The 20,321-nt window shown below is 40.9% G+C and overlaps 1 protein-coding gene across 3 annotated transcripts; it reads left to right on the top strand.

Moving 5' to 3' along the window:
- Nucleotides 1-243: 243 nt before the first annotated feature.
- On the top strand, nucleotides 244-19,739 carry MATN3 (matrilin 3). 3 transcript variants are annotated; one of them, XM_071742001.1, is made up of 8 exons: nucleotides 244-317; nucleotides 4,171-4,740; nucleotides 8,297-8,419; nucleotides 8,824-8,946; nucleotides 10,120-10,242; nucleotides 12,201-12,323; nucleotides 17,380-17,487; nucleotides 19,232-19,739. In XM_071742001.1, the coding sequence occupies exons 1-8, from the start codon at nucleotides 314-316 to the stop codon at nucleotides 19,285-19,287; spliced, it is 1,230 nt and encodes a 409-aa protein (XP_071598102.1). In that variant the 5' UTR covers nucleotides 244-313; the 3' UTR covers nucleotides 19,288-19,739. The 3 variants fall into 3 exon arrangements, with proteins under 3 accessions (XP_071598102.1, XP_071598100.1, XP_071598101.1); XM_071741999.1 differs by lacking the exon at nucleotides 244-317 and adding an exon at nucleotides 1,408-2,307; XM_071742000.1 differs by lacking the exons at nucleotides 244-317; nucleotides 12,201-12,323 and adding an exon at nucleotides 1,657-2,307.
- Nucleotides 19,740-20,321: the final 582 nt, after the last annotated feature.

Genomic DNA, 20,321 nt, shown 5'->3' with positions numbered 1-20,321 from the left:
TTTTTTGTTTGTTTTGTTTGGTTTGGAATTTTTGTGGTTTTTTGCTGGGTTTTTTTGTTTGTTTGTTTTGGGGTTTCTTGATTTTTGGGGCAGAAAGTGTGTTGGGTTTCTTTTCTCTTTGTTCATTTTGGTTTGGGGTTTTTTTTGGGGGGGAGGGATGTGTTTGTTTTTTTGTTTAACTGCATCAGTGGACTGCAGATAGTCTCACATATATGCAGCTCAGTGAATTCTGGCTTTCTGCAGGTTGCTCAGTGGTTGATCTGTGTTCTTCAGTGAAAGTCCTGCTGTGGGTGGAGAACATGGATTCCCTTCAATGTGTAAGCTTGTCTTGCAGCCCTTGCAGTTGGAGTTCTGTGTTTTGCTTGTCTGTTTGCTACTTATGTATAAACTGGCAAAAGGGATTCGTACTGGAAGCTCCTCACCCTCAGAGCAAATTTGGTGTCTGATGAGCTCAGTTGTTAAAAGCAAGGCAGACATACAGTAGGACTACAACATTATTTGTACTGGATGACGTCCAAAGTTGTTGGACATATTCCATAACTTCAGAAATTTTCCTCTAAAATAAAACCAAACAAAAAAGCCAAAACAAACTCAAACAGCAAAAAAACCAAAGACTGACAAAAAAAATCCAAAGCAACCTTTCTATTGTTCTTCCTCCAATAAGAGGTAAAAGATAATTTAATGGTCTGCTAATTTATCTGAAGAAAAAAAAGCTTTACTTTGGAGGGTGAAAGGGATCTGGGCTCAGCTCTTGGAAAAAAAAATTCAAATTGCTACACCATACAGGTTGATTATTCCAGTCTGCTCAAGGATGTACCTCTTTCCTGACTTAGACTCTTTCCTGGTTTACACTGGATGCAAGGAAGAATTTTTTTTACAGAGAGAGTAGTGAGGTGTTGGAACTGGCTGCCCAGGGAGGTGGTGGAATCACTGTCCCTGGAAGTACTCAACAAACATAGATGAGGCACATGCTCTAGTGGATGATGCAGATATTGATGCATATATTTTACTGGGGGGGATGCTGACAGTTGGACGTAGTGGTCTTAGAGGTCTCTTCTGTTACAATTCTGTGAAAATAAAGTGGTCTAAGGAACATAGAGCTGAAACTGCTGCAGTGGTGCATGGTACTCAAATTCTGGTCCCAGAGAATGTGCTCTGGCCTGGATCCATTTGCAATAAGGGATTCTCTGTGTGTGCTACAGATGCCAAAAACCCTGCTCCTCTGTTAGCTGTGTGACCATGAGTGGGCATCATAGGAATGAGAATGTGTGTGGTATGGGCAGAGCTCTGGCCAAGGTGTGGGTGAGACTGCCCAAAATATTGGGTGGGTGATCACAGGAGTGAGCAGTGTTGGGCAGCAGCTGGCACTGCTTGAAACTCATGTGATGTGTGTGCCATGTGCTGGTGCTCAAACACAGCTGCTACCTAAGAAATGAAAGCTATTTTACTCACCTGGACTCCTGTCCCATAGCATTCCTCTGCTTGAAGGGGGGTGGTTTCTTTAACCTGGTCTCACTTTTGGGCTTTGTGAGTGTGATGGTGGCTTCTTCTGTGCAGTTCAGATCATGGTTGCTGAAGTGGGTTAATATCTGAAGAGGCGATGCTGCTGAGGGTGTGGTGGCTTGTTCTAAATCGGGAGTTCCTGTTCCTTTTAGGGAGCTGCAGAGAGAACAAATGGTCCTGCAGCCTCGTGTGTTGACTGTGGGTTCAGCAAAGATCTCTTCTGAAAGGCTCTGCTGGACATAATAATGGCTTAGTGCCCTAAACCATGTTTTCCCTTAAAGCTGTACAGTGCAGGGACCAGAGGAAATGCCCTGGGTCGGGTTTGGCAAGAGGAAAAAGTGGTTCCTTGGGCCTCGGCCATGTCTCTGTGAGCTTTTCCTCCCGTTCTTTACAAAAGCTGGAGCGAAAGTCCCGAGACTGGAGGTGCCAAGTTAGCAGAGCCGCATCCAGTAACCCCAGTGGAGGGAGAAAGGGAGATTTCCATTCCCGCTGCTCCAGGTGTCAGACCTGTCCGTACCGCCCAGCTCGGCTCTGCTCTTCCCTTCCCAGGACGAACCCGCTGGTTCCCCCCTTCTCCCCCCGAGAGGAGGCGGCGGGGGTGCCGGTGCCCCCTCCCCACCCCCCATGGCTGCCCCTCAGCTTTAAAGCCGGCGGGCAGCGGGGCGGGCGGTGCCACAATGGGGCGGGCGATCGGCACCCGGGGCTGCTGCTGCCTGGCCCTGCTGCTCCTGCTGCTGCTGCCGCCGGCTGCCCGGCCGGGACCCCCGCACCCCCGGCAGCCGCTCCGCGGGAGCCCCTCCGCAGGTACCGTGCATCCTCCCGGACAGCCCTTCCCGGGCCCTGCGCTCCGGTACTGCCTGACATCCATCACCCCTCTTCTGAGGGTGTTCCCTGACGTGCTGAGGTGTACCAGCCCCGGACCCTTCGCTAGCAGCCAGAAATGCCAACTTTTTTTGTTTGTTTGTTTGGTTGGTTTTTTTGCTTTTTTTTTTTTTTTTTTTTGTTTGGTTTGGTTTGGTTTTTTTTGTTAATGCAAAAGCTGGTCTTGCTAATCTCTAAAACTGAAATAATTCTTCCCTTACCTGTATTCATTTCTCCAAATATCTCTATTACAGATTCACAGAAGGATCATGCTGCTAAAAAGTGTGTTTTGCTTTACTTTTTCCTACTCTAAAGCAAGTTAATTTTTCTGCCTGCAAAGCTGGGATTTGGTCTTTTTTTTTTTTTTTTTTTTTTTTTTTTAAAAGACTTCTTGTCTCTTTTTCTTTCACGTCTTAAGCTACACAAATATTTCTTTACGTCTTTTCAGTTTTCCAAAGGGCACAAAGTGATTCTTCTAACCCCTTAAACAAAGCTGTTACGGTATTGTGTGTAGAATTACATATAATATACCTGGATGGGTATCCAGTCCATTTCTCTGTGCCAAGGAAAAGTCAATTCTGCTACTGTGTTTCCTGATGGAAGTAAGATATAGCTGTGATTTGATTTTCCCTCCTTGCACAAGAGAATTTTTTTAATGCAATGGGAGGAAAAAAGTGCTGTTTTCATCTCTACTTTGAAGAGTCACATGGAGAATTTTTGTTTTGTATTGTTTTTTTAATTGGAATGGAATAATAAAAGTCAGCCTTATGGCAGCTGGGAAAGGTGCATCAGGTCCTAAAACAACTCTCCAGGGAGTAAATCCAAACTGAACACCTCATATTTTGCTAGTTAATGCCCTGTTGAGCAGGAGTGGAATGTCTCTTTTGTAGAAATACTGTGATTTTGGGCTGTCTGTTTTCATGAAGTGACAGTACTAATACCTACCTTGATGGTATAAACTAAGTTCATGGCATGATCAGTGTAGGTCAGAATATCAGGCAAAAATGTACAGCTTAGGTCGTCTGCTGTTGCTGTCTTGATTATTTTTTGTCTTTCCAGAAGTGGTGCTTGTTTATGATCTATGGCTTTTCTGTTTCAGTCTAGATTTATATGTCAGTGAAGAGTTTTAGAATCTATAAATATTTGTGTAAACGTTCACTTTTACATATAAAATTAATTAATAAATAAGTTAACTTTTTCTTCTGTTCGAGAAGCCTTTAAACTGTAACAACTTCTAAAGAAGCCTTTATCACAACATCATTTGCATCTTTTTCCTGCTGGCCTTTACTTTTCTTGTTGTGTACTTTGAATTTTGAATTACAAGAAATAATTACTCATCAGCAATCACTATTGTCACTACCTTAAAAAATATTAAGATCTGTTCACATTATAATCTAGCAAGTTGTTTTACTATTTTATTTCTGTGGCTTATAAAAATGGAATTCAGGCTTTATCTTTATAAAAATAGAAAGTAAGGACATTCATATGTCATTGCTACCCTTCTGTGTTGGCTGTTACATGTGAACTACAACCCCTTGTTTCAAGAATAGTTAGGCATTTTGGGGGCCCAAATTTGGACCCCTTTTAATGTTTAGAAGTTCAATTATTTATTACTTGTCCACATCAGTATTTAGGAGTTTCTAATGTTTTGCTTGCTCACTATAATTTTAAGCCTCTTCCTAAAGATTCAGCACTGCTAACATTTGTCTTGAGGGGTTAATTTGCCAGGACAGCTCTCACTGCCTAGGGTGAGCACTCTGGTCCTCTTTAGGAGATGCCTGAATTGTTTTCTGCCCTTCTTGACAGATGTTGCCTGCAAGAACCATCCTCTAGACCTTGTCTTCATCATAGACAGTTCCCGTAGTGTCCGACCTGAAGAGTTTGAGAAAGTGAAAATCTTTTTGTCAGAAATGATCGATACTCTGGATGTTGGTGAAAGAACAACTCGTGTGGCAGTCATGAATTATGCCAGCACTGTCAAGATAGAGTTTCCTCTTCGGACCTACTTTGATAAAGCATCCATGAAGGAGGCCATCTCTCACATTGAGCCCTTGTCTGCTGGGACAATGACTGGCCTTGCCATCCAGACTGCCATGGATGAAGTCTTCACTGAGGAAATGGGCACCCGGCCAGCGACCTTCAATATCCCCAAGGTGGTCATTGTTGTGACAGATGGACGACCTCAAGACCAGGTTCAAGATGTGGCAGCAAGTGCCCAGACAGCTGGCATTGAGATCTATGCAGTTGGGGTGGATCGGGCAGACATGCAGTCCCTCAGGGTTATGGCCAGTGAGCCACTGGATGAACACATCTTCTATGTGGAGACCTATGGTGTGATTGAAAAGCTGACATCCAAATTCAGAGACACTTTCTGTGGTAAGATGGTCAGTCCAAGAGGGCAGTGTAATTTGGCTCCCTTTGGCTCCTGCTGTGGTTCTGCTTCCCAACAAAGAGGTTTTTCTTTTTGAGAAGTGTTATGCATCCCATTTACATATTTTCTTTGCCACCCATAGGGCAAACAAACCAACCCTTCTGTTCAGTGCAGGGCAAGTAACAACCCTCTACTTGGAATAGTGACCTTACCATGCAAGTAACAGACCTGATTTCAGTGGATCTCCTTCTGCAGCTGGTCTGATTTAGTGCAACATAAAACATGCCAGTCTGGTCTGGATTTGGAATATTTAGTGGCTTGCCAAGAGCACACAACAGAACTGGGCAGTCTGCTCATTTCTTCTTGCATTAGGGGAAAGCAAGGAGGGTGGAAGTGTGGTGCTAAAGGGCTCTTTATGGCTTCAGAGTAGGTAAATCTGTGTGGTAGGTGAACCACCAGACTAGCTTGAGGAATTTGGTGCAGGATGAAGTGCCTGAGCACACTGGAAAGTCATCTCAGGATGGGTTTCATTCTGCAGGTGTTGCCAGGCTTTGCCAATCTGCCAGGCTTGCACCTTTCTCTGCTTCTCTATGCTTGATTTAGACAGGGAGCTGTGGGATGGGTTGAATTAGCTTTGTTCTTTCAGGGCTGTCTTGGAAAAATGCTGGATGTATATTTGGTTTGGGCTGGAACTCCACTAATGATGCTAGGCCAGGGTGAGTTGCCATTGTCATTTACAGATCATCATCTGTCTGGAATATTTAGAACTGCCTATAGATAGCTACAATTTGGCCTTCCTCACAAACATCTAACAGTGACTTGTTGACAATTAAAATATTGTATGAAGTAGATTTTTCCAGTAAATTTCTAAGGAAATTACTTGTAAAATAAATCTCCAGCTAGTAGTGGGTAAAATCAGGTGTAAATATCATTGTAAGAGAATTAAATTAACAGCCATTGCCTTGGGAGCCTGGTTGGCACGGGGTTACTTTGTTATTTCAGAGCCTTACTAAAAATTACCACCATATTTTTTGCATACAGCTAGAGTGAATAGACCTTTTTTCTGCACATGAAATAAATGTATAAGACCATTTAGGGGCAGGACCTTTGCCCAGTAATTACCATAGGAAATTCCTTGGGGTTTGGTTGACATCATGTTGTGCTGCTGATGTGACTACATCCTTTCTCTGGCTGATGGAGGTGGATCTGAGTGCCTACCCAGCTGGATAGCACTAGTTTTCCACTATGTTCTCACCAAAGCAAGTCCTTTCATAGCACCAAAGAAAAATCTCTTGTTCTTAAGAGTAAACTTTCTGTTTATTGTGCCAAAGCATAGAAATTAGGTTCTTATTAAGCTGGAGGATAAACCAAAGAGAGCTCACACATGGGCACTTCCAGTGTAACTTTTTTGCCTTCATGCAATTAGACAGAATCTGTGGGATCCATGGACAAAAATGGGATAAAGGAAGTAACTTTTTTTAAAAAAGCTTGTACAAACCAAAGGAATTTAAGAGGGTCTTGTAAGACACTGTGGGTAAAGTGGGTCTTTTCCAGCTCCAGACTGCTTTTTGGTCAGAAATCTAGACTCACTAGTGACAATTAGGATATTCATTGCTTTGGCCAAGGCAAATAAGTTTGTTTATAGGATGAACTGAAAACAGAAATCCTAATGTTCAGGAGCAAAATTGTTGGCTAAGATCAAGTTCTTGATGCATTGAGAGCATCATTCATCATGAGACCATCCTGGAGATGGAAAATCTTAGCCTTGAACTGATGTCCAAGTCAGTGGAAGCTTGACTTTCCTACCACAAAAATCTGACCATTTGAATCTGAGCTTCTCAGAGCTGAAAGTATCACCCACAGATTTTATTCATAAGTCATGGATACACGTTCTCTTATTCCCCAGGGTGTAGCAGAATGAAAAGATGCTGTCTTATTTTGAGATTTGTTTTTGCCAGTGGTGAGATAAACCTTTCTATCAGCCTCCTTAGGGGACATCTAAATCTTCCATGTTTTAGGAAATGGACAGTGTAGCCTTGCATTGAGAAATACACAAGAAGAGTCAAGCATTATTGCTTCTCATTTCTTATCTCACCACTGTTGTTCTAGAGTTTGATCTTACCAGTAGTCAATATCCCCATTGTAACTACTCATCTAAGTAAAATCTCTGGTAATAACAGACTTCCCTTCCCATTTTTCTCCTTTCCATTTTCATTTCCTTTGCCTTTGTTTTTTTCCCCTTCCCACTTTTTTCCTCCACCTTCCTCCAAGCCCCCCTTTCCCTCTACATTTCCACTTTTCATCTCATTTAAAGTTAGTCATCTAAAAACCATCTAAGTTTAAGCATCTATCTTGGATTTCTTAACAGAATGTGGAGAGAAACAGATGCAGCTTGAGGTGACCAAAGATGCTGCATATCCAAAGCTAACTAAATACACTTGAGAATAATCAGTCAGAAGTTAATTAGTTATTTAGTTAGACCATGTCTGAAGGCAAAGGCTGTCAGCACACAGAGTGCATTGCAGGGACAGCTCAGCTTTACAAGAGTCCTTTTGTCTGCCCTGTCACCACGACACATTTACATCACCTGCCATCCAGCACTCTACTTTTCCATCACTGTTCTCAGTCCCCTGGGGGATCAGCTGCTCCCTGAAAACTCCATCTCCTTTTGTAGTTTCAGCTTCTCAGTTCTCTGAGGTTTGGACATTATTTCTGTATCTCCTCTGATTAGGGGGTTGTCATGCCTGTAAAGCTGCCTTTGCTCTGTATCCTCTTTTGGTCTTGGCTTTTTAAACCTGATGGATCAAGGTAGCTGCAGCCCTCACACACTCATCTTGTAGTGGTGGGGGTTCCTTGTGGGCTGCTACATCTGAAACATCATTGTGCAGACAGTCTTTTCATCCCTAAGAGGACTTTGTTATTTTAGTACCTTTGGGTCATGTTTCTTTTCCTTCTGGTCTTGATGCTCTTTGTGTTGCAGTTTTTAATTTATTTTACTTTATATTTAATTTTATTTTTCCTTTACTTTTTTTTTTTTTATATTGCATTTCAGTTTACATGGGAGCTTTTTACCAGTATACCAGGAGTTCCTGAATCAGGTTACATGCCAGTGAGCAGAAGTTAGTAAGATGCCAAACAGTGACTGATACATTTTGGGATTCTTTCCACTCATTGTCTGTAATTGAACAAAAAGCCAGAATGCTTGGATACAAAAAGCCAGAGTGTCCTTTTTGTTGCTGAGTTCTCATTTCCAGTGTAATATTACTAAATGCTTGAAATCTCTCCTTGTTTCACCCTTTCCAATTCATCTTGCCTTTTTGCCACCCCAGGTGGGGAGTTATTTCAGTGCAGTTGTCCCAGTGTCCTTCATGACCACTTTTTCTGTCTACAGAATGCTGCAAAAGATGCCTGTAACTTTTTGTGACAGTGACACAGCACTGCCATTTACTACCACTAATCCTGCAAACAGAGCAAGATGTGCTTTTGTAAGTGTAAATTATTAATGGCCCTTTCTTTCCTTCGGGATGACTGAAATGCCTTTTCTGGAAATGTCCTTTGTAGCTGTGAACGTGTGTGCACTTGGGAGCCACGACTGCCAGCAGGTCTGTGTGAGCAGCAGTGGATCCTACCTCTGTGATTGCTATGAAGGCTACACTCTCAATCCTGATAAGAGAACCTGCTCAGGTATTACTAGGAAAGAAAAATAAAAATCACTTTTTAACACTGTAATTGGATTTGAGAAGCTACTTGTGTGCCTCCCTTGAAACACTGAACTCCTGTGTCTCCTTCAATTTTAATAGATCTAATAATAAATAATAGATGTCTGCTGCAAGTAATGGTGAGAAGTAGTTTGATTCCATCATGACCCTTTTTATTATGCCTACAGGCCCATTCATTAGGGACAGATGCCAAAACAAAGTCTTCAGATTTAGACACTGCATAGATATTTTCTCCTACTACTTATTCTAATCCTGTTGATTACAATTGCCATTCTGAGCTGTTTACAAATAGAAATATATTTGGAAATGTGACTACGCACTCCATCCTAAACTACTTTTTATTAACAATTTATTGTTTCTGCCTTGCAGCTGTGGACATGTGTGCACCTGGCAGGCATGAGTGTGACCAGGTCTGTGTGAGTAACAACAGATCCTATGTCTGTGAATGCTATGAAGGCTACACACTGAATCCAGACAAGAAAACTTGCTCAGGTAAAAATTAAAGCCTTCTTTAATATGTGAAACTCATGGAGATATGGATAAATTTTCTGTGAGCTACTGCCATTGTTTCCAATTGAAAAATTGCTTACACTCATCAACACTTAAAATGAGAATTCACCTGTGCTGTTTCCCCTTGGTTACAGTTACAGGAAAATTGCATTTTTCTTTAAATATGTTGATTACAAAAATGCAATTTGGCACTTAACTACCATTGCATGGTCTTCACAGTACTTCATAAACATCACGTAGTCCCTGGGAGAGGATGAACCTGTTCCAGAGATGCCCAGCAGCACTGTGTCTCCACTGGAGAGTGAATGCCATAAGTCCATAAAGAACTTTAAAACTGATGATTTTCCCCTGCCATGTCCATCTATCTTTTTTTTTTTTACAGCTTGTTGCTCCTGCTTCCAAGCTGTGCAGGAATCTGCAATATAGCAACTCCAGTCTTACACCACCAGCAGCTTCAGCCTATTATATAAACTTTTTTTCCACAAAATACTTCTCTGGGCTTGTTTCTTTAAATCCAGAGGTTTTGAGCAGCACCAGCTTTAGGGTAGCTCTTTTATAAGGGGTAAGCACATCTCTCCCTTTGAGAGCACATAAGCATTCTTCTCACTGAAGTTTTCATTCTTCTTATTTCTGAATAGAGAACAGGATCTTCTGGTGTTCAGATTTTTTGCTTGTTTGCTTTTGTTCTCACTGGGCTTTACATCTCTTTGCAATTTAATAACATTTCTACCTATCATGTCTGGCTTTTTGTGCCTGCCTTCAGCTCATGGATGAAAGTAGGAAGATAAATTTCTATTCACCATAGTTAATTCTAATATTAGAAGAAACAACTTCTGCCCTGACCTGTGGCAAGTTACATCTCAGCATGGTGTTTCAGCTTCATCCTTACTGGGGATATTCAGGATTGTTAGAATTGCTGATGAAAGTCAGATGTGAGCTAATAATGCCTTGGAGTCCAGTTATCTGCCTCCTCCATTAAATAACTAACAACTGAATTCAGCTGTCTGCAGCATAATTTAATAATATAGCAGGGCACTGGTTAAATCCTAACTTGAATCCTAATTAAATTGTACTTATAAACATTAAAGCACCCAAAATGCTTGAGTGCATGGGAGGGATTAACAGGTTTCTTCTTTCCAACATGGTTCACTACAGCCAGGGACACGTGTGCATCTGGAAGGCACGACTGTGCCCAGGTCTGTCTGAGTAATGATGGATCCTACAGCTGTGGCTGCTTTGAAGGATACATTCTGAATCCAGATAAGAAGACTTGCTCAGGTAAGGCCTGTTGAAAACAAGTAGCTTCTAAAAAGCATCTTACTTTATCTTAAATTTCTGTCAAATTATACAAGAGTTTCTGTACAATTGCTGAAAATACAATGCAGCTGTGCAGGTTTCCTCTAATAATTTGAGACCCATGAATCACAGGTGTGATCCCTCTTTCTGGAGGATGTGTTTAGAGCTTAAAAAATACTCCAGCCTTAGAGCTCCAGATGATGGAAGGAAATGTTCTTTCCCAGTGCGGGTCTCTAAATGTTCTTTCCCACTGGAGAAAGGTTTCTTGTGGAGAACAGAAGCATGGATGTAAATGGTACTTAAGGATGTACTTAGAAGGATATAGTGCCTACACATTAATATGTATTCTACATTATTTTCACTCGATTAGGACTTGAACTTCATTTTCTTTGGATGTCTCACCTGCTGATTTATTTATGCAAAATCCTTTTTTCCACTTCAATCATAATCTCTTTCCTTACAACACCTTGTGTGACAAAGCACTGAACTTAGGCTTCCAATTCCAGGAGGTTCCCAGGCAAATCTCTCCATTTAAGTCATACATCTTTCATATCAAAGAGGTGAAGCCTCTTTGGCTTCAGTATTTCTTCCTGCCTAGTTTAGAAGCTGTTTTTAAAAATACAGTTCCTAAGATTAGGAACTCACCTGGCATTATATAGATTTAATGAACACCTGTGAAAAAATGTAGATTCAACTAGGCATCCCCTTTGGGGATCCAATCCTGAACCCCCTTTCATAGCACTTATTATCCCCTTGCACAGGCAGATTTCAGATTATTTCCTTAATATCCTTGCTTTTGCCCCCCTTTTGAATCTCATTTTGTAGTATGCTGATTATCATACAGGTCTTCCTGATATAACTAGGATGGGGCTCTTTCTCTTCCTTCTTTTCCTTTTCTTTTCCTTCTTCCCCTTCTTTCTTTTCCTTCTTCCCCTTCTTTCTTTTCCCTTCTTTCTTTTCCCTTCTTTCTTTTCCCTTCTTTCTTTTCCCTTCTTTCTTTTCCCTTCTTTCTTTTCCTTTCTTTCTTTCCCCTTCTTTCTTTCCCCTTCTTTCTTTCCCCTTCTTTCTTTCCCCTTCTTTCTTTCCCCTTCTTTCTTTCCCCTTCTTTCTTTCCCCTTCTTTCTTTCCCCTTCTTTCTTTCCCCTTCTTTCTTTCCCCTTCTTTCTTTCCCCTTCTTTCTTTCCCCTTCTTTCTTTCCCCTTCTTTCTTTCCCCTTCTTTCTTTCCCCTTCTTTCTTTCCCCTTCTTTCTTTCCCCTTCTTTCTTTCCCCTTCTTTCTTTCCCCTTCTTTCCCACTCTTTTCCCTTCTTTTCTTTATTCCTTTTCTTCTTTCTTTCTGTCTGTCTGTCTTTTCTTGTGCTTTACTGGACCTCCTTACTAAAAGGATATCCAAATATAGGAACTCCTTCACAACTTGCCCTTTCAGAGCTGATGTGTTAAATTTGGCAGAAAACTTCAGTCTCACACATCAAGTGCCCACTTTGTAACTGGCAATGGGTGCCATGCCTCTCCCCTTTTTTTAGCAGCCATGTATACTCTTCTGTTTATGGTCTTTTCACTCCATAAAACAGTGTCTTAGCCAACCCAATTAGAACTGAAATAATCCCAAATACTCTCTTAAAATCTAGATATTTTTTTTCTGAAATTCTTTTGGGTAGTTGTTTTGTTACTGGGTCACTGCTAGTTCAGGTCTTTTTGCCATCCCTTACAACTGCAAAAAAAAAATGCTGCCAGAGTTCCAAAAATTGTATTAATTTAGTGATGTTGATAACCAGACACAAACACACCCAGTATACCCTACCCTGGCTAATAGCATGCTGACATGCAAGAAAAACATTCTGCAAAGGAAGATATGTTTGCAAATGGGAATTACTGACATCAGCTAAACCGAAGTTTGGGTATTCATTAATATTCTTTTATCCTCTCAAATGCCTTCCTCAGCTGCTGATGTGTGTGCACCTGGAAGGCACGACTGTGAGCAGATCTGTGTCAGGGATGATTTGTTCTATACCTGTGACTGCTACCACGGCTACACCCTGAATGCAGACCAGAAGACTTGCTCAAGTAAGAGCAGATTGCTGGTCCCTATCCCCCCATGCCCTCCCCCAGTTCAGTAAGTGTATTGAAACAGCTCTCACCAGCAGGCTGATGTATTTGGAGCTGTTTGAGAAACTTTCCTTACATTCAGGTCTTATGAGACAATTCTATGTCTCTGCCTTTTCCACTTCCAGCAGTTTTCAGAGATTGCACAGAGATTGCACTTCATGTGCAATAGCACTACTATCTGCTTGCCACTTAGTCTTTCTTTATCACCTTATAACTAAAGCCTTCACTGCATTCCAGATAAACATGAAATATTCAGCAAACCCAGAAATGAGAAATGACTGACTAGAGAAGAGCTATGGTTACACACACAGGGTGCTCTGGAAACTGCACAGGAGAGTTTGAGGTGGCCTCCTCTACTCCAGGCTGAATTTCATGTTGCTGTCTGTGTCTTTAGTTTCTCAGATAACTCTGTGTTATAGTTTAAATGTAATTTAAAAAAAAAAAAAAGTTTTTTTCATCCTGGTGTCCTTAGCATGACTGTATCCTGGAAATATTTCCTAGCATGCCTTTGGAGGAGGGGATGTGGCACTCCACATCTGGTGGGTGTCACAGTTTAACACTGGCCAGGCAATTAAACCAAATGACAGATGCTCTCTATTAATCCTCTTCTCCTCCCTGATAAAGAAAGAAGAGAGAATAAGGGAGAGAGACTTACGGGTTGGAAACTAAACTACACAACTTTAATGAAACAGTAATGATAAATAGGAGAAATTACTAAATATATACAAATATACAGGAAAATTGATACTACGTTCCTCTCCTCCTTCCCCCAATAGCTCTCACGTCACCACCGAGGCTGCAGGGCAGCCCTGGGAAAGTCCAGGCTGGACTCCTGGAGTCAGCAGCAGTTGGGAACTGGAGGCAGGAACACACAGATAAGGGCTGGCACGGGTCAGGAGCACAGGCAGATGAACAGATGGAATCCTCCCAGGATGCTGAAGGAAACAGGGACAGCTGAAGAAGGGAAAGCAGGAAGGGCAGGAAGGGGTTCGACCCTTGTGATTCCTCAAATTTATTCTGAGTATGACATGTATGGGATGGAATGCTCTGTTTGGTCAATTTTGGTCATTTATCTTGTTTGTTCCTCCCTAAGGGAGGAGTTCAGGTGTGACCTCTTTACTCCTTCTGGAGGGCAAAATGTTCCCCAGAACTGAGCAGTGTCCTTGATTCTACACACCAATCTCTGGCTGTAACTATAAAGATTGAGTGTTATCAGTCCTAGAAGCAGACACTGTCTGAGAAACTTGCTGTTAATTTCAGCAAGTGCAGCTACTTACAAGAGACTTAGCTGAAAGCAAAAGTACAAGACAGAAGATCACCTTTATCCTGGCCCAAACCAGGATAAAACTTTTCTTGGTAAGATTCACATCGGACAGGCTCCCAGCAGGCAAAAGCATGGCCATTGGTAAGCATTAAAAAAAATGTTACCTTGGTTTTGGATAACTATTTCTCCAAAATGCATTCTGTAGGGACTGATGTTTGTGCACCAAGAACCCATGACTGTGAGCAAATCTGTGTCTGTAATGGTGGATCATATGTGACTGCTATAAAAGCTTCACCTTAAGTCTAGATGAGAAAACATGTTCAAGTAATGATTTAATGTTTTGGCTTTTTTTTTTTCTTCTTCTTCTTTTTTTTTTTTTCTTTTTTTTTCCCCCCATGCATATATTTACTAAAGTACCTCTTGAATATGTTAAATCCTCTTAAACTGCTTGAGAATTGTTCTATCAGTTCACTAACTCTCTGAAAGTATAATCCCTTTTCATTCTTTTCTGCCCATTTCCATTAATGGTTGATTCTCCTTGTTTATTTTTAGCAGTTGCTGTACTGAAAACTGCAGCTGACTCTTACCTACCATCACACATTTAAGGGCTCCACCAGATTTTAAAAATATAAAGCTTCATTTCCTTATGAAATGGGAATAACTGGGGGGAATGGCCAGGCAGGGTTCTGTTACATCTGTCTCTGGGGCATGGGATTCAATTGCCTATCAGCATTTCAAGGATGGGGGAGGGCAGAGGAGAACAGAACTGGTGTCAGAAGAATTACTGCAATGCTAAACCATGGGTTCTTGTCCACTCCTCCAAGCTGAGTGGGACTGGCATGAACTCACCAACCACTTTCCCTTCACATGGGCAATAATGGCATCAGCTGCTGGCAGAACCTCTGCACCACTTGATACAGAATCATAAGTAATGTTGGGCTGGAAGGGACCTCAAGAAGTACCTGGTCTGATCTCTGGTTCAGAGCAGGAATAATGTGCCACTACATCAAGAGGCTAAGGACCCTGTGGAAGAGCAAAGATGTAGAATAAGTGGATACAGCTGAATACTACCTGAAAAAAATAGTATTTTCTGTAGGGCTGGGCTTAAACATAAGTGCAGTGTAAAAACAGAAACCTAGCATGTCTTGTATGACTTTTTGGGCATCCCAGTGGCAATGGGTGTGCCTGAGTTTTTTAATATCAAATATTTGAAGACTCTAAATGTCACAGGAGGCCTGTGGAAGACTTCAGGGTACCCTTAGGCTGTTGCCAAAGTTGGTTGGAAAAGTAATTTCATTAAAACAGACATAGACCAATGAGGGTCTGTACCTGTCACTGGAGAATTTAAATGCAAACATCAAAACTTAATTGGAAGCTGGTTGGAAACCAGTCATGTTGGTGTGATATTTTGAGCTGGCCTTCCTCCAGCTCAATCTCAAACAGCTCCTCTTTGTACATCACCTATAACGCCAGTGGAGCTGAACAAACACAGGTTCAGTGGAATCAAGAAGACTTCAGTTTCAACACTGGCTCTAATACAAACAAATTTCTGCACTGCTAGAAATGAATCTGTTCATAGTTTTTTTGAACAACCTTCTGAAACCAATATGTTTCAGTTTGTTTTCTATAATTCAAGCAGCCTTCAGTTTTCTTGAGAAATGGAAATATCAAAGGCATGGCTGGTAAGGAAAAAGAGAAACCAAAACAATTCAGAAAAATGAGAAATTTATCCAGGTATCCTGTTTCCATCGTTTTACTGGTTTATGCTCATAAGATTTACTTGGCATTGATTATCTATGCATTTATGTATCTACAGAAAAAAAATAGTTGTAATCTGCTGTTAATGCCTCTACAAGCAGCATACAAACACATGTCTGAAGTGATAGGTATTGCATACAAGTAATTCTTCCTGAGGACTTATGGAAAGGGCTCCCCTCTTTTAAGGGGCTCTGCCTTTGGAAAGTTATTATTCTGGTCTCAGAGGAAGGCAATTATCTCACTACAGTGTCTGTGCTTCAGTTGGTGTTGATACATTTGTTCTTAGCTTGCCTTAACTCCTGTTTTGCTATGGAGTGGGTGAGGTTAAATTACTTTTCATGCAGCTAAGAACTCAGAGCCATCAGCTGATGTCTGACATGTTGTTATACACCAATCATCTCAGCCATTTGTAATCATCCCTGGTTTTGTGGTGAAGAAAAAGGATTTCTTGAGGCCAGCTAAGGCTGATCCCTGGTAAGACTGGAAGAGGTCTTGGAACAAGCCTTGTGATTCAGTGGAATCAGTGCAGAGTATGAACAGTTCTTGTTTTCTCTTTCCTAAGAAACAGGTTAGTTCTCTGTTACATTAACTGGCTCCTCTGTTAATATTGCTGTGCCTTTCTACCAGATTTCAAATTAATTTGAACACTGCTGTTCCCTCTATCCATATTAATGTAACATTGGAATGGCCCTGCATTCACACCTCTTGAGGAATCAAAAATTATACTTTCTGTGCATGTGCATTGCCCAAGTTACAAACCAGGAGTACTTGTGAGCTGATACACATTGATGATTTAGTTTAACCTCTGTTAATTAATATTTAAAATTAGTATATGTGCTTCTACTTTCATTTTTATGTTATTTAGTGAGTGGTAAATTCAATTCTTCTAAGTCCTTCCCAAGCAAGCCTTGGGTATGTAGCTTCCACCCATGTCTCAGAATCTGATGCAAAATGACCAATTTCTGACACTCACTGTTTCTTTATGTGTCTAAAATTGGCTTGCAAAACTGCTGAAGGCTTTAATTGGTATTAATGCATTCTCAGAAGTGCTGTTTTTGGGAGTGAAGGTACCCCAAATGCCATCACAATCCAACTGATGGGGTTGGTTTTGTATAGACCTTGGTTTTGTATAGACAGATTTAGTGTCTGTTTAGATACATTTAGATATGAGGAAGAAATTTAGCGTGAGGGTGGTGAGAAACTGGCACAGGTTGTTCAGAGAAGCTGTGGAAGTCTCCTTCCTGGAAGTGTTCAAGGCCAGGTTGGATGGGGCTTGGAGCAATGTGGTCTAGTGACAGATGTCCCTGTCTGTGGCAGGGGATTCGGGCCAGATAATCTTTAAAAGTTCTTTCCAACCCAAACCATTTTATGATTCTATCACTGTTCTGGAGAGAATCTCAACAAATAGTCATTGCCTTAAATACAGCTAATGAACAGACTCTGTCTCCAGTGATGCTCTGTGGGTAGTCTGATGGCTGGAGTACTGCTTACCTGATAGAAACCTGGGCTGCAGAACCTTCTCAGTCTGCAGCACTTGAACACACTCATTTTGCTTCTGCAGGTGCCTCATCTTTTGTGGTGGAGGGTATTCTGGATGAGAGGAAAAGGGAAGATTCACTCTAGTTTAGTGATTAGAGTTTATGGGGGGCCTGGTTGGTGCCTGCACCCGGGCTTTGCTTTATGTATTGTTCAATAACAGTCTAATTTAAGGAGTGCAGAGGATCCAGGGAGGCAGGCTAAGAACTCCCTGCTTGGCTGCCTCCTCAAAGTGAAGTTTCCTCTTCCTGTCCTGTTTCTGGACTATGACACTGATGTCTCTGGCTGCACGCCAACCCTGTTCACTCTGTCCCTTCTTCCTGACTGCCCTGGCTTGCAGTGTCTGTTGTAGTCCTACAGCATGAGTTCCACTCCTGTTGAAGAATCAAGCATTTTCCTGGGATTTACACTTTCAATAATTGTCATAAATATTCTAAATGTTATTTTCTCTCTTAGGAGCCATAACAAGCAGTCTTGTAACAAATGAGGAATCCTGCAAGTGTGAAGCCATAGCTGCCCTGCAGGACTCAGTCACCTCACACCTTGAAGCTCTGTCCACAAAATATATCCTTTTTCTTACATGGTCTTCTGCATTCAGCTCTTTACTGGTGTTTTAGAGGTGGCTGTTTTGACAAAAGTCAGGGAAGGAACATCCCTCAACACAGAAAGTATTTTCACTGTGATTTTAGAAATGTTGTAAAGCAGAACTTTGGTTGTTATAAGTACCATTAAGCTTTCACATTTCATTGAAGGGCTTTAGTATCAAGATAGAGATCAAACCCACATGCCCACATCCCCTAGATTATATATATGCTATAATAGAGCATCAGGCATTGCTCTGTTCCTAATTCTTCCAGATGACTTTAACAGTTGTAGCAAAAGGTCAGTTCTGAGCCCTCCTGTTATGTCCCAACATTGTCGTGACATCTTCACAGGTGGGGTGACAATGGTCCCATCACCTCTGCATCCCACCTCTGCACACAGGCACTGTCCCAAGCAGCCATCGTGTACCTTTTTCTCTTCCCTGAAAAAGGGACTTCCCTGGAGTCCCTGGGCAAGCCACTGCTCTGTGGAACCTGTGAAGTGCCAGCTCTGTGCCCTGGACCGTGGGGCTTCATTTGCTGCAGCGCCTTCACAAACATGCAGGATGAAAAAAAACCCCAAAACCAACCAACCAACAAAAAAACAAAACAAAAAAAACCAAAGAAAAGACAAAGTGGTGAACTCTGTGGTACCGCAGCAAACGGGAATGCTGGAATAAATGCCCTGGGATGGGATGGAGGGAACTAATGACTCAGAGTTAAAGTTGGGCAGGTTGTGATTCAACATAAGGCACAATTTTTAGAAGTGAAAGTGGTTGATCACTGTGACATTTACCAAGATTTTCATCACTGGAAATTTTTGAGACTGAAAGCTTTTTTTTCCTGTAAAAGGTGCTCTTGTTCAGATAGGAATTAATCTAGGGGAGCACTGCATCTGTGGTTGTGATCCTGATCCAAGAGGCTTCAATAGCAAGGAAGAGTTGGATATTTAGGATTAATCAGAGAGAGGATGCTAATCAGGAGACTAATAATTTTTATATTTTAACTTGTCATTCATACGGATAATTAAATTTTTGTTCACCACACTTTCTGAAAACTGAATGAAAATGTCTTTCAAGAACGCAAGATTTTCCTAATGCCTGAATAAATTCAAAGTTACTTTTATAAGGCCTAATCACAAATCTCTCTTCTTGGAGAGTTCCTGGAGTTCAGTTTATCTACCTGACAAAGGTGTAGGGAAGACTCTGATTTTTCTTGGATGATAATATATAATTGCAGGGAATCTACCTAAGTAGTTAAAACTGAACACCAAGACAGTTAAACCTGTAATGTCATCTTAATAGTAGCATATCCTTCAGGGAACTATCTGCCTGAAAGAGCTGATGTTAAGCAAGAAAATGTGGTGGTTTCAAGTTACAAATATACTTTATTACAAAGAACTGAGGCTTTCAAAGTTATTCTTTGGTGTGCAATTTGTATCCCTAGCATCCTTAGAAGACAACTTGGAAAAAGCAGCAGAGACAACCAGCTGCTGCTCCTCAGCCCTGAATATCACTTGGTCCTACTACTTCAAAGAAATTTGGGTTCTTGAGACCTTTTGGGAAGATGCCAGACCTTGACAGATCCCTACAGTGTTTCAAAATCTCTGCTCCAAGCACCTATTGACCTATTTAGAAAACAGTTTGTTGAAAAGGCAGCACTGAGAAAGATTATAAATAAACCAAATCCTATAGCCATCAATTCTGTTGTCCTTAACAACTGATCACTAGATGAGGTGTCTGAGAAGCTGCAGGCATATGAAGGCAGACAGAATGTTGTCTGAGCTATCGCTCTGCTTAATTCTAAAATAATCTTTCAGAAGAAATCCTTCTTATTGTGCTCAGCAGGCTTTGTTTTTTTACACAGCTTACAAAACAGCAGTTGGCTCCTTACCATGGACAAATGTCATGAAGACTTCAGGAAGACAACAGGCTTGAAAATATGGTGACCCTAAGGATCTCCTTGCACAGTCATTTTATAACCAAACTCCCTATGCCTGCTGTGCTTCAGTTTGTATTACAAATAATATGGCAGGGACTGCTTCTCTGCAGGAATTGCATTTTTATACTCAAACGTAAATTAAAAAAAATAAGAAAGAATGGCTATAGTGTGTCACATTATATGAAATTGTGAAGTGGCAAGGCAGAGCAAGAAATGTGCCTGTGTCATCTGACCATTAAATGGGAAAGTAGTTTGTGGTGGTATAACTTATTTTAATAAACTATGATATGCACACTGTTGTTTGAAGTTTTTTTTTTTATACAACTTAGAGGGTATATGTTATGAAAAAAAGGGTTAAACAAAAACAAGAAAACAAAACCTGAAAGATAAAGGAGGTATAAATGGAAGAAATCCTCTTAATTAGAAAGGATACTATCCCCAAGTCACATAGTTGAAAAAGAACTCTTTGATTTTGAAACTTTCAAGTCCTTTTTAATATAGATAAAAGGTTCAATAGTGATTTCAATTACTAATAATGTTGTCTAACACTTGGAAGGATGAAAGATATCCTTCAATTTAAGGTTTTTCATCCTTCAAGATTTACTTAGGGTATTAGTAATTAATTTCAATTGTCATAACACAGAGACTGTTTGTGTCAACTGGGCTTGTAGGATAAAACACAAACTAATAATTGAAAATTTTTTTATAGGAATCCACTCCTTTTGCCCACTTAGCATTTATAATCCAGATGCTTTAGAAACTATATTTACGTAGTTCTGCAGATGGAAAGAATTTTTTTTTTAAGAATTGAACAATCCATTGTATTTTGTAGAGTTTTGCAATATAACTACACAAAATATTATGTCAAGGATGTAT

The sequence above is a fragment of the Heliangelus exortis genome, chromosome 3 (assembly GCF_036169615.1).
Source record: "Heliangelus exortis chromosome 3, bHelExo1.hap1, whole genome shotgun sequence".
Lineage (NCBI taxonomy): Eukaryota > Metazoa > Chordata > Aves > Apodiformes > Trochilidae > Heliangelus > Heliangelus exortis.
This window is presented reverse-complemented; position numbering and strand designations above follow the sequence as displayed.

What these genes read in the sequence shown, in the direction of transcription:
- MATN3 (XM_071741999.1), top strand. Translation starts at nt 2,181, where the DNA reads ATGGGGCGGGCGATCGGCACCCGGGGCTGCTGCTGCCTGGCCCTGCTG. An exon ending in AGACAAGAAAACTTGCTCAG is followed by an intron (nt 8,947 to 10,119) that starts GTAAAAATTAAA and finishes GGTTCACTACAG; the next exon opens with CCAGGGACACGTGTGCATCT. An exon ending in AGATAAGAAGACTTGCTCAG is followed by an intron (nt 10,243 to 12,200) that starts GTAAGGCCTGTT and finishes TGCCTTCCTCAG; the next exon opens with CTGCTGATGTGTGTGCACCT.